The sequence below is a fragment of the Cetorhinus maximus genome, unplaced genomic scaffold (genome assembly GCF_964194155.1).
Source record: "Cetorhinus maximus unplaced genomic scaffold, sCetMax3.hap1.1 HAP1_SCAFFOLD_2902, whole genome shotgun sequence".
NCBI lineage: Eukaryota > Metazoa > Chordata > Chondrichthyes > Lamniformes > Cetorhinidae > Cetorhinus > Cetorhinus maximus.
Window position 1 is genome coordinate 5,233 of NW_027598833.1, and position 15,256 is coordinate 20,488.

Consider the following 15,256-nt stretch of genomic DNA (forward strand, 5'->3'; position numbering starts at 1 on the left):
CCCTCTACACTGTCCCCATCAAACACTCCCAGGACAGGTACAGCACGGGGTTAGATACAGAGTAAAGCTCCCTCTACACCGTCCCCATCAAACACGGGTGTAGGACCTACCCAGGGGATGGGGACTGGGTCCCTTTAAGCGGGAGCGTGATGACCTCAGCTGTTCTTGGCCGGGGTTTGGCAGGACAGGGCCAGGGAACTCAGACGTGTTACGTCTGGACGCACACGTCTCTCTCCCGTGACCTGAAAGTCTGGGTGGGCGCCCAGCCCTATATAAATGCAGCCTCCGACTCCCAGCCGGAACTGACTCAGCGCTGGTGGCTCTGAGGGCGACAAGAGCGGGGAAGGCGATGCCGAAGCTGCTTCTCCTCCTCCTCCTCTTGACCGTCACGTCCGGCGGGGCGGGTCAGTTCCCCAGGGCCTGCACCCGCCTCGCCGCCCTCCGCAGCCGCACCTGCTGCCCCGCCTGGGAGGGGGACGGGTCCCCGTGCGGGGAGAGGAGCGGCCGGGGGTCGTGCCGGGCGTCCCGGGGTGCGGGTTACGCCGGGCGGGACTTCCGCCTGGGCTGGCCCTCCTCCTTCTACGGCCGGACCTGCTCCTGCCGGGGCCGCTACTCGGGCTTCGACTGTGGCGAGTGCCGCGATGGCTACCGTGGTCCCGACTGCCAGCGCTGGGTGCTGACCGTTCGGCGGGGCTTGCACGAGATGGACCGGGCCCAGCGCCGGCAGCTGGTGGACTACCTGGCGCGGGCCAAGGACACCGTCAGCCGCCGCTACGTGGTGCTGGTCAGCGGCAACGCCTCCGACGCGGGCAGCTACCGCTTCCGGGACGTCAGCATCTACGACGTCTGCACCTGGGTCCACTACCTGGCGGCCAAGCCCATCAGCACCCAGCGGCGCCCCAACTTCGCCCACATGGGGCCGGCCTTCGCCGTCTGGCACCGCCGCTACCTGCTCTTCTTCGAGAAGGAGATTCGCCACCTGACCCGCGACGAGGACTTCCACCTCCCCTACTGGGACTGGACGCGGTCCCCGACCTGCGACATCTGCACCGAGGAGCTGATGGGCGCCAACGACGGGCGCGGGAACCTGCTGCCGCCCTCGCCCTTCGCCAACTGGAGGGTAAGAGGCCGCCCCTGTACTCTCCCAACCAACCTCAGCCCTGCATCCCGCCCTCCACCACCAACGCCCGACTCAGCCCTTCCCCCCTAACTCCCCGAACATCCATCCTTACCGGACTGGCGCCCCCAGGCCAAAAGCCGCAATCCCGTGGCGATCGGGTGGAAGGAAGGTGAGGCTTGGCACTCCCATCAGAAACTCGGGCTCCTCCCGAACCATGCGGGCATCTCCGGACAGGGAGGGCTGCGAGCGGGCGGTGCCCTTGCCAGGAAACATTTCGTGTAGGGAGAGGCGGGGACAATGGTGGCGGGCACTGAAGAGGCGTCATGGCCCCTTCGTCCAGGCGCATTTGCCAGGAGCGACTGCCGAGGGAGCGCCCGCACTGTCGGAGGGTCAGTACTGAGGGAGCGTCGAACTGTCGGAGGGTCAGTGCTGAGGGAGAGCTGCACTGTCGGAGGGTCAGTGCTGAGGGAGCGCCGCACTGTGGGAGATAAAGTGCTGTGGGAGCGCCGCACTGTCGGAGGGTCAGTGCTGAGGGAGCGCCGCACTGTCGGAGGGTCAGTGCTGAGGGAGCGCCTCACTGTCGGAGGGTTAGTGCTGAGGGAGCGCCGCACAGTCGGAGGGTCAGTGCTGAGGGAGAGCTGCACTGTCGGAGGGTCGGTGCTGAGGGAGCGCCGCACTGTCGGATGGTTAGATACAGAGTAAAGCTCCCTCTATACTGTCCCCATCAAACATTCCCAGGACAGGTACAGCACAGGGTTAGATACAGAGTAAAGCTCCCTCTACACCATCCCCGTCAAACACTCCCAGGACAGGTACAGCACAGGGTTAGATACAGAGTAAAGCTCCCTCTACACTATCCCCATCAAACACTCCCAGGACAGGTACAGCATGGGGTTAGATACAAAGTAAAGCTCCCTCTACACCATCCCCATCAAACACGGGTGTGGGACCTACCCAGGGGATGGGGACTGTGTCCCTTTAAGCAGGAGCAGGATGACCTCAGCTGTTCTTGGCCGGGGTTTGGCAGGACAGGGCCAGGGAACTCAGACGTGTTACGACTGGACGCACACGTATCTCTCCCGTGACCTGAAAGTCTGGGTGGGCGCCCAGCCCTATATAAATGCAGCCTCCGACTCCCAGCCGGAACTGACTCAGCGTTGGTGGCTCTGAGGGCGACAAGAGCGGGGAAGGCGATGCCGAAGCTGCTTCTCCTCCTCCTCCTCTTGACCGTCACGTCCGGCGGGGCGGGTCAGTTCCCCAGGGCCTGCACCCGCCTCGCCGCCCTCCGCAGCCGCACCTGCTGCCCCGCCTGGGAGGGGGACGGGTCCCCGTGCGGCGAGAGGAGCGGCCGGGGGATGTGCCGGGTGTCCCGGGGTGTGGGTTACGCTGGGCGTGACTTCTGCCTGGGCTGGCCCTCCTCCTTCTACGGCCGGACCTGCTCCTGCCGGGGCCGCTACTCGGGCTTCGACTGCGGCGAGTGCCGCGACGGCTACCGTGGCTCCGACTGCCGGCGCTGGGTGCTGACCGTTCGGCGGGGCCTGCACGAGATGGACCGGGCCCAGCGCCGGCGGCTGGTGGACTACCTGGCGCGGGCCAAGGACACCGTCAGCCGCCACTACGTGGTGCTGGTCAGCGGCAACGCCTCCGACGCGGGCAGCTACCGCTTCCGGGACGTCAGCGTCTACGACGTCTGCACCTGGGTCCACTACCTGGCGGCCAAGCCCATCAGCACCCAGCGGCGCCCCAACTTCGCCCACATGGGGCCGGCCTTCGCCGTCTGGCACCGCCGCTACCTGCTCTTCTTCGAGAAGGAGATTCGCCACCTGACCCGCGACGAGGACTTCCACCTCCCCTACTGGGACTGGACGCGGTCCCCGACCTGCGACATCTGCACCGAGGAGCTGATGGGCGCCAACGACGGGCGCGGGAACCTGCTGCCGCCCTCGCCCTTCGCCAACTGGAGGATAAGAGGCCGCCCCTGTACTCTCCCACCCAACCCCAGCCCTGCCTCCCGCCTTCCACCACCAACGCCCGATTCAGCCCTTCCCCCCTACCTCCCCGAACGTCCATCCTTCTCGGCCTGGCGCCCCCAGGCCAAGAGCCGCAATCCCGTGGCGATCGGGTGGAAGGATCGTGAGGCTTGGCACTCCCGTCGGAAACTCGGGGTCCTCCCGAACCATGCGGGCATCTCCGGAGAGGGAGGGCTGCGAGCGGGCGGTGACCTTGCCAGGAAATATTTCGCGTAGGGAGAGGCGGGGACAATGTCGGCGGGCACTGAATAGGCATCAGGCCCCTTGATCCAGGCGCATTTGCCAGGAGCGACTGCCGAGGGAGCGCCCGCACTGTCGGAGGGTCAGTGCTGAGGGAGCGCCCGCACTGTCGGAGGGTCAGTGCTGAGGGAGCGCCGCGCTGTCGGAGGGTCAGTGCTGAGGGAGCGCCACACTGTCGGAGGGTGAGTGCTGTGGGAGCGCCTCACTATCGGAGGGTGAGTGCTGAGGGAGCGACGCACTGTCGGAGGGTCAGTGCTGAGGGAGCGCCGCGCTGTCGGAGGGTCAGTGCTGAGGGAGCGCCGCACTGTCGGAGGGTGAGTGCTGAGGGAGCGCCTCACTATCGGAGGGTGAGTGCTGAGGGAGCGACGTACTGTCGGAGGGTCAGTGCCGAGGGAGCTCCGCACTGTCGGGAGGGTCAGTGCGGAGGTAGTGCCGCACTGTCGGAGGTTCAGTGCTGAGGGAGCGCCGCACTGTCGGAGGGTGAGTGCTGAGGGAGCGCCGCACTGTCGGAGGGTCAGTGCTGAGGGAGCGCCGCAGTGTTGGAGGGTCAGTGCTGAGGGAGCGCCGCACTGTCGGAGGGTGAGTGCTGAGGGAGCGCCGCACTGTCGGAGGGTCAGTGCTGAGGGAGCGCCGCATTGTAGGAGGATCAGTGCTGAGGGAGAGCCGCACTGTGGGAGGATCAGTGCTGAGGGAGAGCCGCACTGTCGGAGGGTCAGTGCTGAGGGAGCGCCGCAGTGTCGGAGGGTCAGTGCTGAGGGAGCGCCGCAGTGTAGGAGGATCAGTGCTGAGGGAGAGCCGCACTGTGGGAGGATCAGTGCTGAGGGAGAGCCGCACTGTCGGAGGGTCAGTGCTGAGAGAGAGCCGCACTGTCGGAGGGTTCGATACAGAGTAAAGCTCCCTCTACACTGTCCCCATCAAACACTCCCAGGACAGGTACAGCATGAGGTTAGATACAGAGTAAAGCTCCCTCTACACCGTCCCCATCAAACACTCCCAGGGCAGGTACAGCACGGGGTTAGATACAGAGTAAAGCTCCCTCTACACTGTCCCCCAACAAACACGGGTGTGGGACCTACACAGGTGATGGGGACTGGGTCCCTTTAAGCGGGAGCGTGATGACCTCAGCAGGTCTTGGCCGGGGTTTGGCAGGACAGGGCCAGGGAACTCAGACGTGTCACGTCTGGACGCACACGTATCTCTCCCGTGACCTGAAAGGCTGGGTGGGCGCCCAGCCCTATATAAATGCAGCCTCCGACTCCCAGCCGGAACTGACTCAGCGTTGGTGGCTCTGAGGGCAACAGGAGGGGGTCAGGCGATGCGGAAGCTGCTTCTCCTCCTCCTCCTCTTGACCGTGACGTCCGGCGGGGCGGCCCAGTTCCCCAGGGCCTGCACCCGCCTCGCCGCCCTCCGCAGCCGCACCTGCTGCCCCGCCTGGGAGGGGGACGGGTCCCCGTGCGGGGAGAGGAGCGGCCGGGGGACGTGCCGGGCGTCCCGGGGTGCGGGTTACGCCGGGCGGGACTTCCGCCTGGGCTGGCCCTCCTCCTTCTATGGCCGGACCTGCTCCTGCCGGGGCCGCTACTCGGGCTTCGACTGTGGCGAGTGCCGCGACGGCTACCGTGGCTCCGACTGCCGGCGCTGGGTGCTGACCGTTCGGCGGGGCATGCACGAGATGGACCGGGCCCAGCGCCGGCGGCTGGTGGACTACCTGGCCCGGGCCAAGGACACCGTCAGCCGCCGCTACGTGGTGCTGGTCAGCGGCAACGCCTCCGACGCGGGCAGCTACCGCTTCCGGGACGTCAGCGTCTACGACGTCTGCACCTGGGTCCACTACCTGGCGGCCAAGCCCATCAGCACCCAGCGGCGCCCCAACTTCGCCCACATGGGGCCGGCCTTCGCCGTCTGGCACCGCCGCTACCTGCTCTTCTTCGAGAAGGAGATTCGCCACCTGACCCGCGACGAGGACTTCCACCTCCCCTACTGGGACTGGACGCGGTCCCCGACCTGCGACATCTGCACCGAGGAGCTGATGGGCGCCAACGACGGGCGCGGGAACCTGCTGCCGCCCTCGCCCTTCGCCAACTGGAGGGTAAGAGGCCGCCCCTGTACTCTCCCAACCAACCCCAGCCCTGCCTCCCACCCTCCACCACCAACGCCCGACTCAGCCCTTCCCCCCTAACTCCCCGAACATCCATCCTTACCGGCCTGGCGCCCCCAGGCCAAAAGCCGCAATCCCGTGGCGATCGGGTGGAAGGAAGGTGAGGCTTGGCACTCCCATCAGAAACTCGGGCTCCTCCCGAACCATGCGGGCATCTCCGGACAGGGGAGGGCTGCGAGCGGGCAGTGCCCTTGCCAGGAAACATTTCGTGTAGGGAGAGGCGGGGACAATGGTGGCGGGCACTGAATAGGCATCATGGCCCCTTCGTCCAGGTGCATTTGCCAGGAGCGACTGCCGAGGGAGCGCCCGCACTGTCGGAGGGTCAGTACTGAGGGAGCGTCGAACTGTCGGAGGGTCAGTGCTGAGGGAGAGCTGCACTGTCGGAGGGTCGGTGCTGAGGGAGCGCCGCACTGTGGGAGATAAAGTGCTGTGGGAGCGCCGCACTGTCGGAGGGTGAGTGGTGAGGGAGCGACGCACTGTCGGAGGGTCAGTGCTGAGGGAGCGCCGCACTGTCGGAGGGTCAGTGCTGAGGGAGCGCCTCACTGTCGGAGGGTCAGTGCTGAGGGAGCGCCGCACAGTCGGAGGGTCAGTGCTGAGGGAGCGCCGCACTGTCGGAGGGTCGGTGCTGAGGGAGCGCCGCACTGTCGGATGGTTAGATACAGAGTAAAGCTCCCTCTACACTGTCCCCGTCAAACACTCCCAGGACAGGTACAGCACAGGGTTAGATACAGAGTAAAGCTCCCTCTACACCGTCCCCATCGAACACTCCCAGGGCAGGTACAGCACGGGGTTAGATACAGAGTAAAGCTCCCTCTACACTGTCCCCCAACAAACACGGGTGTGGGACCTACACAGGTGATGGGGACTGGGTCCCTTTAAGCGGGAGCGTGATGACCTCAGCAGGTCTTGGCCGGGGTTTGGCAGGACAGGGCCAGGGAACTCAGACGTGTCACGTCTGGACGCACACGTCTCTCTCCCGTGACCTGAAAGGCTGGGTGGGCGCCCAGCCCTATATAAATGCAGCCTCCAGTTCCCCAGGGCCTGCACCCGCCTCGCCGCCATCGCCCGACTCAACCCTTCCCCCCTACCTCCCCGAACGTCCATCCTTCTCGGCCTGGCGCCCCCAGGCCAAGAGCCGCAATCCCGTGGCGATTGGGTGGAAGGAAGGTGAGGCTTGGCAGTCCTGTCGGAAACTCGGGCTCCTCCCGAACCATGCGGGCATCCCCGGAGAGAGTGGGCTGCGAGCGGGCGGTGACCTTGCCAGGAAACATTTTGCGTAGGGAGACGCGGGGACAATGGTGGCGGGCACTGTAGAGGCGTCAGGCCCCTTGATGCAGGTGCATTTGCCAGGAGCGACTGCCGAGGGTGTGCCGCACTGTCGGAGGGTCAGTGCTGAGGGAGCGCCGCACTGTCGGAGGGTCAGTGCTGAGGGAGCGCCCACTGTCGGAGGGTCAGTGCTGAGGGGAGCGCCGCACTGTCGGAGGGTCAGTGCTGAGGGAGCGCCGCACTGTCGGAGGGTCAGCGCTGAGGGAGAGCCGCACTGTCGGAGGGTCAGTGCTGAGGGAGCGCCGCACTGTCGGAGGGTCAGTGCTGAGGGAGCGCCGCACTGTCGGAGGGTCAGTGCTGAGGGAGCGCCGCACTGTCGGAGGGTCAGTGCTGAGGGAGCGCCGCACTGTCGGAGGGTCAGTGCTGAGGGAGCGCTGCACTATCGGAGGGTCAGTACTGAGGGAGCGCCGCACTGTCGGAGGGTCAGTGCTGAGGGAGCGCCGCACTGTCGGAGGGTCAGTATTGAGTGAGCGACGCACTGTCAGATGGTCAGTATTGAGTGAGCGCCGCACTGTCGGAGGGTCAGTATTGAGTGAGTGCCGCACTGTCGGAGGGTCAGTATAGAGTGAGCGCCGCACTGTCGGAGGGTCAGTGCTGAGGGAGCGCCGCACTGTCGGAGGGTCAGTATTGAGGGAGCGCCGCACTGTCGGAGGGTCAGTATTGAGGGAGCGCCGCACTGTCGGAGGGTCGGTATTGAGTGAGCGCCGCACTGTCGGAGGGTCAGTATTGAGTGAGCGCCGCACTGTCGGAGGGTCAGTACTGAGTGAGTGCGGCTTCACTAACCGCTCCCTCTCCCTGTCCTGTCAGCTTCAATGATTTATACCCAGACGCAAACTGGATCAACAAGGGTCACTGAACAGTAACAATTACTGTTCCCTGGTCACCCCTCCAAACTTCCCCACCCTCCGTAAACTTCAGCTCAGCCAAACTCCGCTGTCCCCGTGTCCGAACTCACACCGAGTCCCTCTCGCCCGTCACCCCCTCTGTCTCGCTGACCCCACACTGGCTCCCGGTCCGGCAACACCTCCATTTTCACATTCTCACCCTCGTTTTCAAATCCCCTCCATGGCCCTCAGTCCCCCCCTCCCTATCTCTGTAACCTCCTCCACCTCTACAACCCTCCCTATCTCTGTAACCTCCTCCAGCCCCTACAATCCTCCCTATCTCTGTAACCTCCTCCAGCCCCCTACAACCCTCCCTATCTCTGTAAGCTCCTCCAACCCCTACACCCCTCCCTATCTCTGTAACCTCCTCCAGCCCCTACACCCCTCCCTATCTCTGTAACCTCCTCCAGCCCCTACAACCCTCCCTATCTCTGTAACCTCCTCCAGCCTCTACACCCTCCCTAACTCTGTAACCTCCTCCAGCCCCCTAGACCCCTCCCTATCTCTGTAAGCTCCTCCAACCCCTACACCCCTCCCTATCTCTGTAACCTCCTCCAGCCCCCTAGACCCCTCCCTATCTCTGTAACCTCCTCCAGCCCCCTAGACCCCTCCCTATCTCTGTAACCTCCTCCAGCCCCTACAACCCTCCCTATCTCTGTAACCTCCTCCAGCCCCTACACCCCTCCCTATCTCTGTAACTTCCTCCAGCCCCTACACCCCTCCCTATCTCTGCAACCTCCTCCAAGATCTACACCCCTCCCTATCTCTGTAACCTCCTCCACTCCCCTACGCCCCTCCCTATCTCTGTAACTTCCTCCAGCCCCTGCACCCCTCCCTATCTCTGTAACCTCCTCCAGCCCCTACACCCCTCCCTATCTCTGTAACCTTCTCCAGCCCCTACAACCCTGCCTATCTCTGTAACCTTCTCCAGCCCCTACAACCCTGCCTATCTCTGTAACCTTCTCCAGCCCCTACAACCCTCCCTATCTCTGTAACCTTCTCCAGCCCCTACAACCCTCCCTATCTCTGTAACCTCCTCCAGCCCCTACACCCCTCCCTATCTCTGTAACCTCCTCCAGCCCCTACAACCCTCCCTCTCTCTGTAACCTCCTACACCCCTCCCTATCTCTGTAAGCTCCTACAACCCTCCGAGATCTCTGCGCTCCTCCAATTCCGGCTTCTCGAGCATCCCTCGATTCCCATCGCTCCGCCATTGGCGGCCGTGCCTTCAGCTGCCTGGTGGAGGGTCCTAAGCTCTGGAATTCCCCCCCTAAACCTCTCCTCCTCTCTCTCGCGCTCTCTCCTCCTTTACCTGCTCCTTAAAACCCACTTCTTTGACAGAGTGTTTGGTTGCCTGTCCCTGATACCTCCTTAGGTGTTTCGGTGATAGATTTTGCCTCACTTTGTCTCCTTGAGATTAATTTATTATGTGAGAGGTGCTGTTTAAATGCACAATGTTGTTGTAAATGCACAGCATCTGCAGTACTGTGGGAGGGTCAGCGCTGAGTGAGCGCCGCACTGTCGGAGGGTCAGTGCCGAGGGAGAGCCGCACTGTCGGAGGGTCAGTGCTGAGGGAGCGCCGCACTGTCGGAGGGTCAGTGCTGAGGGAGCGCCGCACTGTCGGAGGGTCAGTGCCGAGGGAGCGCCGCACTGTCGGAGGGTCAGTGCTGAGGGAGCGCCGCACTGTCGGAGGGTCAGTGCTGAGGGAGCGCCGCACTGTGGGAGGGTCAGTGCCGAGGGAGCGCCGCACTGTGGGAGGGTCAGTGCTGAGGGAGCACCGCACTGTCGGAGGGTCAGTGCTGAGGGAGCGCCGCACTGTCGGAGGGTCAGTGCCGAGGGAACCCCTCATTGAAAGATGTAGGGCTAAAAGCTAAACACTACGGCCGCTGGGATAGTGAACTAAGAACTGTAAGTGCTGGAAAACTCTGTTGAGAGGTGGGCAGAGTTAATGGTTCGAGTCCCGAGTGACTCACCCTCGGAGCTGAAGAGGGGCAGAAACGTGATGGGATTTAGGCTGTCGGAGAGAGGAAGGGGGTGTGTGCAGCCGAATGGGAGGTCTACCAGCGGCGGGAGCGGAGGATAAATTCGATAAAGGTGCCGCGGAGACACGGGAAAGGGCCCGGTAACGATAGTGTTAAAGACTAAGGGCGGTGTTAATAGCGGTGGGCAGTGTCAGACAGCAGTCGCAGACTCTGAGCGAGTACAGACTGGCGGAGGTGTGTGTGTGGGGGTGGCCTTAGCGACGGAGGGTGGGCACTGAAAACTACGTCAATAATCCCAACCCCAGCCAATCAGGTCCGAGGGTCAAGGCTGTCAGGGTGGCGAAGGGTCGAAGGTCACGGTTATGACCTGTCCGGACCTCCTCTCTCTCTCTCTCTCTTGCAGACCATTTGCACCTACGATGGGGACGACGTGGAGGGTTTTCACCTGATCTGCCCGGACCCTCCCGGTGAACGGACGCGGCTCAATCGGAACCCAGGGAATGACAGGCGAGCGGACAGTCTCCCGAGAACCATCGATGTCAGGCGCACTCTACAGATCCCAGACTACGACAGCTTCCCCTTCAACCAGTACGCTCCCTTCAGCTTTCGCAACAGCGTCGAGGGTAAGGAGACACTCCCAGGACAGGTACAGCACGGGGTTAGATACAGAGTAAAGCTCCCTCTACACTGTCCCCATCAAACACTCCCAGGACAGGTACAGCCCGGGGTTAGATACAGAGTAAAGCTCCCTCTACACTGTCCCCATCAAACACTCCCAGGACAGGTACAGCACGGGGTTAGATACAGAGTAAAGCTCCCTCTACACTGTCCCCATCAAACATTCCCAGGACAGGTACAGCACGGGGTTAGATACAGAGTAAAGCTCCCTCTACACTGTCCCCATCAAACATTCCCAGGACAGGTACAGCACGGGGTTAGATACAGAGTAAAGCTCCCTCTACACCGTCCCCATCAAACACTCCCAGGACAGGTACAGCACGGGGTTAGATACAGAGTAAAGCTCCCTCTACACTGTCCCCATCAAACACTCCCAGGACAGGTACAGCACGGGGTTAGATACAGAGTAAAGCTCCCTCTACACTGTCCCCATCAAACACTCCCAGGACAGGTACAGCACGGGGTTAGATACAGAGTAAAGCTCCCTCTACACCGTCCCCATCAAACACTCCCAGGACAGGTACAGCACGGGGTTAGATACAGAGTAAAGCTCCCTCTACACCGTCCCCATCAAACACTCCCAGGACAGGTACAGCACGGGGTTAGATACAGAGTAAAGCTCCCTCTACACCGTCCCCATCAAACACTCCCAGGACAGGTACAGCACGGGGTTAGATACAGAGTAAAGCTCCCTCTACACCGTCCCCATGTGCAGTTTGCTGTCCTGGCTGCTGTGTGAGGGGTGGAATTGGGGGTGAGCTGATGTTAGATGCCCGCCGTCTCTCTCTGACCTCTATGTTCCTCACCAGGTTTCAAGGATTCGCAGCATCCCGGTCGGCAAATGATTGGTCTGCATAACCAGGTGCACATTTACCTGAATGGGACCATCTCCCAGGTTCAATCAGCCTCCAATGACCCCATCTTCATGGTTCACCACGCGTTCATCGACAAGTAAGTGAATGATTCGCTCACAAGATTGTCATTGCAAAACCATTCGATAAACCCTGATCCCACTGACCCTGCACCATAACCCCTGATCCCACTGACCCTGCACCATAACCCCTGATCCCACTGACCCTGCACCATAACCCCTGATCCCACTGACCATGCACCATAACCCCCGATCCCACTGACCCTGCACTATAACCCCCGATCCCACTGACCCTGCACCATAACCCCTGATCCCACTGACCATGCACCATAACCCCCGATCCCACTGACCCTGCACCATAACCCCCGATCCCACTGACCCTGCACCATAACCCCTGATCCCACTGACCATGCACCATAACCCCCGATCCCACTGACCCTGCACCATAACCCCTGATCCCACTGACCATGCACCATAACCCCCGATCCCACTGACCCTGCACCATAACCCCTGATCCCACTGACCATGCACCATAACCCCCGATCCCACTGACCCTGCACGATAACCCCTGATCCCACTGACCATGCACCATAACCCCTGATCCCACTGACCCTGCACCATAACCCCCGATCCCACTGACCCTGCACCATAACCCCTGATCCCACTGACCCTGCACCATAACCCCTGATCCCACTGACCATGCACCATAACCCCCGATCCCACTGACCCTGCACGATAACCCCTGATCCCACTGACCCTGCACCATAACCCCTGATCCCACTGACCCTGCACCATAACCCCCGATCCCACTGACCCTGCACCATAACCCCTGATCCCACTGACCCTGCACCATAACCCCCGATCCCACTGACCCTTCACCATAACCCCTGATCCGACTGACCCTGCACCATAACCCCCGATCCCACTGACCCTGCACCATAACCCCTGATCCCACTGACCCTGCACCATAACCCCTGATCCCACTGACCCTGCACCATAACCCCTGATCCCACTGACCCTGCACCATAACCCCTGATCCCACTGACCCTGCACCATAACCCCTGATCCCACTGACCCTGCACCATAACCCCTGATCCCACTGACCCTGCACCATAACCCCTGATCCCACTGACCCTGCACAATAACCCCTGACCTGACTGACCCTGCACCATATCTCCTGACCCCACTGACTCTGCATCGCACCCCCTGGCCCCACTGAACCTCCATCGTAACCCCTGACCCCACTGACCCTGCATCATAACCCCTGACCCTGGATCGCAACCCCTGACCTCACTGACCCTGAATCGCAACCCTGACCCCACTGACCCTGCAACATAAACCATCACCCCACTGAGCTTGCACTGTAACCACTGACCTCAATGACCCTGCATCGCAACCCCTGACCCCACTGACCCTGCATCATAACCCATGACCCCACTGAGTGTGCACTGTAACTCCTGACCACATTGACCCTGCATCGTAACCCCTGACCCCACTTAGGCTGCACATTAACCCCTGACCACACATTGTCTCTCCCTGTACAGACTCTCTCTCTCCCCTGTACACACTCTCTCTCTCCCCTGTACACACTCTCTCTCTCCCCTGTACAGACTCTCTCTCTCCCCTGTACACACTCTCTCTCCCCTGTACACACTCTCTCTCTCCCCTGTAAACACTCTCTCACTCCCCTGTACACACTCTCTCTCTCCCCTGTACACACTCTCTCTCCCCTGTACACACTCTCTCTCTCCCCTGTAAACACTCTCTCATTCCCCTGTACACACTCTCTCTCTCCCCTGTACACACTCTCTCTCTCACCTGTACACACTCTCTCTCTCCCTGTACACACTCTCTCTCTCCATGTACACTCTCTCTCTCTCCCCTGTACACACTCTCTCTCTCCCTGTACACACTCTCTCTCTCCCTGTACACACTCTCTCTCTCCCCTGTACACACTCTCTCTCCCTGTACACACTCTCTCTCCCTGTACACACTCTCTCTCTCCCTGTACACACTCCCTCTCTCCCCTGTACACACTCTCTCTCTCCCTCTACACACTCTCTCTCCCCTGTACACATTCTCTATCTCCCTGTACACACTCTCTATCTCCCTGTACACACTCTCTCTCTCCCTGTACACACTCTCTCTCTCCCTGTACACACTCTCTCTCTCCCCTGTACACACTCTCTCCCTCCCCTGTACACTCTCTCTCCCCTGTACACACTCTATCTCTCCCCTGTACACACTCTCTCTCTCCCCTGTACACTCTCTCTCTCCCCTGTACACACTCTCTCTCTCCCCTGTACACTCTCTCTCTCTCCCTGTACACAATCTCTCTCCCCTGTACACACTCCCTCTCTCTCCCCTGTACACTCTCTCTCACCTGTACACACTCTCTCTCTCCCCTGTACACACTCTCTCTCCCCTGTACACACTCTCTCCCTGTACACACTCTCTCTCTCCCTGTACACACTCTCTCTCTCCCTATACACACTCTCTCTCTCCCCTGTACACTCTCTCTCTCCCCTGTACACACTCTCTCTCTCCCCTGTACACACTCTCTCTCTCTCCCCTGTACACACTCGCTCTCTCTACCCCTGTACACACACTCTCTCTCCCCTGTACACACTCTCTCTCTCCCCCTGTACACACTCTCTCTCTCCCTGTACACACACTCTCTCCCCTGTACACAATCTCTCTCTCTCCCTGTACACACTCTCTCTCTCCCCTGTACACACTCTCTCTCTCCCCTGTACACACTCTCTCTCCCCTGTACACACTCTCTCTCTCCCTGCACAGACTCTCTCTCCCCTGTACACAATCTCTCTCTCCCCTGTACACACTCTCTCTCTCCCCTGTACACACTCTCTCTCTCCCCCTGTACACTCTCTCTCTCCCTGTACACACTCTCTCCCCTGTACACACTCTCTCTCTCTCCCCTGTACACACTCTCTCTCTCCCCTGTACACACTCTCTCTCTCCCTGTACACACTCTCTCTCTCCCCTGTACACACTCTCTCTCTCCCCCTGTACACTCTCTCTCTCCCTGTACACACTCTCTCCCCTGTACACATTCTCTCTCTCTCCCCTGTACACACTCTCTCTCTCCCCTGTACACACTCTCTCTCTCCCCCTGTACACTCTCTCTCTCCCTGTACACACTCTCTCCCCTGTACACACTCTCTCTCTCTCCCCTGTACACACTCTCTCTCTCCCCTGTACACACTCTCTCTCTCCCCTGTACACACTCTCTCTCCCTGTACACACTCTCTCTCACCCCCTGTACACACTCTCTCTCCCCTGTACACACTCTCTCTCTCCCACTGTACACACTCTCTCTGCCCCTGTACACACTCTCTATCTCCCCTGTACACACTCTCTCTCTCCCTGTACACACTCTCTCTCTCCCCTGAACACACTCTCTCTCTCCCCTGTACACACTCTCTCTCTCTCCCTGTACACACTCTCTCTCTCCCCTGTACACACTCTCTCTCACCCCTGTACACACTCTCTCTCTCCACTGTACACACTCTCTCTCCCCTGTACACACTCTCTCTCCCCTGTACACACTCTCTCTCCCTGTACACACTCTCTCTCTCCCCTGTACACACTCTCTCTCTCCCATGTACATACTCTCTCTCTCTCACTTTACATTCTCTCTCTCTCCCTGTACACACTCTCTCTCTCCCCTGTACACACTCTCTCTCCCCTGTACACACTCTCTCTCTCTCCCTGTACACACTCACTCTATCCCTGTACACACTCTCTCTCTCCCCTGTACACACTCTCTCTCTCCCCTGTACACACTCTCTCTCTCCCCTGTACACACTCTCTCTCTCCCCTGTACACACACTCTCTCTCCCTGTACACACTCTCTCTCCCCTGTACAAACTCTCTCTCTCCCCTGTACACACTCTCTCTCTCCCCTGTACACACTCTCTCTCCCCTGTACACACTCTCTCTCTCCCTG

At 60.9% G+C, this 15,256-nt stretch overlaps 1 protein-coding gene and 1 pseudogene across 1 annotated transcript; both read left to right on the forward strand.

Moving 5' to 3' along the window:
- The first annotated feature begins 349 nt into the window (after positions 1-349).
- On the forward strand, positions 350-1,210 carry LOC144677699 (tyrosinase pseudogene; annotated as a pseudogene).
- Positions 1,211-4,705: 3,495 nt separating this feature from the next.
- LOC144677700 (tyrosinase-like) lies at positions 4,706-11,366 on the forward strand (the record flags this gene model as incomplete). The annotated part of the gene is made up of 3 exons (XM_078537735.1): positions 4,706-5,476; positions 10,141-10,360; positions 11,225-11,366. Coding segments are annotated over exons 1-3 (1,133 nt in total), but the record flags the coding sequence as incomplete, so codon positions are not given.
- Positions 11,367-15,256: the final 3,890 nt, after the last annotated feature.